The following is a 1,356-nucleotide window of genomic DNA, read 5'->3' as shown; positions in this document are numbered from 1 at the left end:
CCGTACCCCTTGCCACACCCGATGCCCCAGGATACAATGCCCGTGGCCACCCAGTGGAGAGCAAGATCGTCCCACACCACATAGACGCTGCCGCTGTCTCCCTGGCAGACACTGTTCATCTGCAACTCTTCCCCGACACAGAACATATTGTCNGAAAACACCTCAGTTCGCTGCCTCTGGCGGAGCCAGGCTTCACAGGCCTCCCTGGGAGCTACAGGCAGTTTTGAGTATTTCAACTTTGTCGTTAACCAGCCCATCTCCACACCAAACCCACTGACGTAACCCCACAGGCCGCTGTGGTAGAGGGTCTCATTGTCCGGCAGACAGACTGGGAGGAGATTGGGCCCCAGAGGGACTCTCTGCTCAAGTTCCAGGAGAGCAATATCTCCATTGAAGTTGTGGGACTCATGTTGGCGGTAGTCTGGGTGAACCACGACCCTACGGACAGGATGGTTCCCGAGTTTCAGTAGCTCGTCTATGTCTGTGTGACCCAGAAACACTTCCACACTCTGGTTCCTTCTGAGATAGATGCTATCCTTGGGGTAGATGGTATGGGCAGCAGTCAGGATCCATCTGTCACCCAGCAGGGCTCCGCCCCCACGACCATAGATGCTGGTGAAGGCTTGCCAGGGGAAGTTGCCCAGTTTAGCTCGGGAAGAACCAAAAGTGTTTGGGTTCTCAGCAAGGGGGACGACTGGTCTTCCACAGACTGCAAGTGAGGAGAGTGAGAAAAGCGATTAACAACCTCGGGAGATTAGATTAGAGACCTGCGAGGTGCTGTGGTCCCCGTGAGGAGGCTCCCAGGCCTGACTCTGCAGAGGGCCAGGGCCTTTCAAGCAGGTATACCACAAGTACTGATGTGAGCAGAGAATCAATCCTGACACTGTCGGGGCATAAATCCTGCAAGGATACTGGGGCCTTCCCAACGGCTGCTTCAGACAGTTTTGAGCCATTTCTTAACACTGATGGGGCTCTCTCTGGTCCGCGGTATGTCTTGAGTGCCTTTTGTCTCTGTTTTCCATGTCACTCCCTCATTTGTAACATCTCCCATGCCATCGTCCCCCCAACCCCAGGCTGCCTTTCAGTGTTCCATGGGTCAGATTTTGTTGGGGATGGGCAGTGCTCTCATTTGAAAATATGGATTTTGACAGGCATGTTGGTGTATGAATGTATCCTAGAATTTGGGAAACAGGCTGAAAAATCAGGAGTTCAGGATCACCCCTGGCTGCACAGGGAGCTTGAGACCATCTTGGGGTGTATGAGAGTGTCTTAAAACAAAACAAAACAAGCCGGGCGGTGGTGGCACACGCCTTTAATCCCAGCATTTGGGAGGCAGAGGCAGGCAGATTTCTGAGT

At 53.4% G+C, this 1,356-nt stretch overlaps 1 protein-coding gene across 1 annotated transcript in view; it reads right to left on the bottom strand.

Annotated features, from left to right (window-relative positions):
- Window positions 1–2: 2 nt before the first annotated feature.
- LOC110295789 (complement C1r subcomponent-like protein) overlaps window positions 3–1,356 on the bottom strand; it is a gene marked incomplete at its 3' end in the record, with an annotated part of 3,958 nt that continues 2,604 nt past the window's right edge. The window contains exon 3 of the mRNA XM_021164175.2: window positions 3–709. Coding sequence (XP_021019834.1) covers window positions 3–709 — 707 coding nt within the window. The remainder of the gene's footprint in view (window positions 710–1,356) is intronic.

The sequence above is a fragment of the Mus caroli genome, chromosome 6 (genome assembly GCF_900094665.2).
Source record: "Mus caroli chromosome 6, CAROLI_EIJ_v1.1, whole genome shotgun sequence".
Classification (NCBI taxonomy): domain Eukaryota; kingdom Metazoa; phylum Chordata; class Mammalia; order Rodentia; family Muridae; genus Mus; species Mus caroli.
This window is presented reverse-complemented; position numbering and strand designations above follow the sequence as displayed.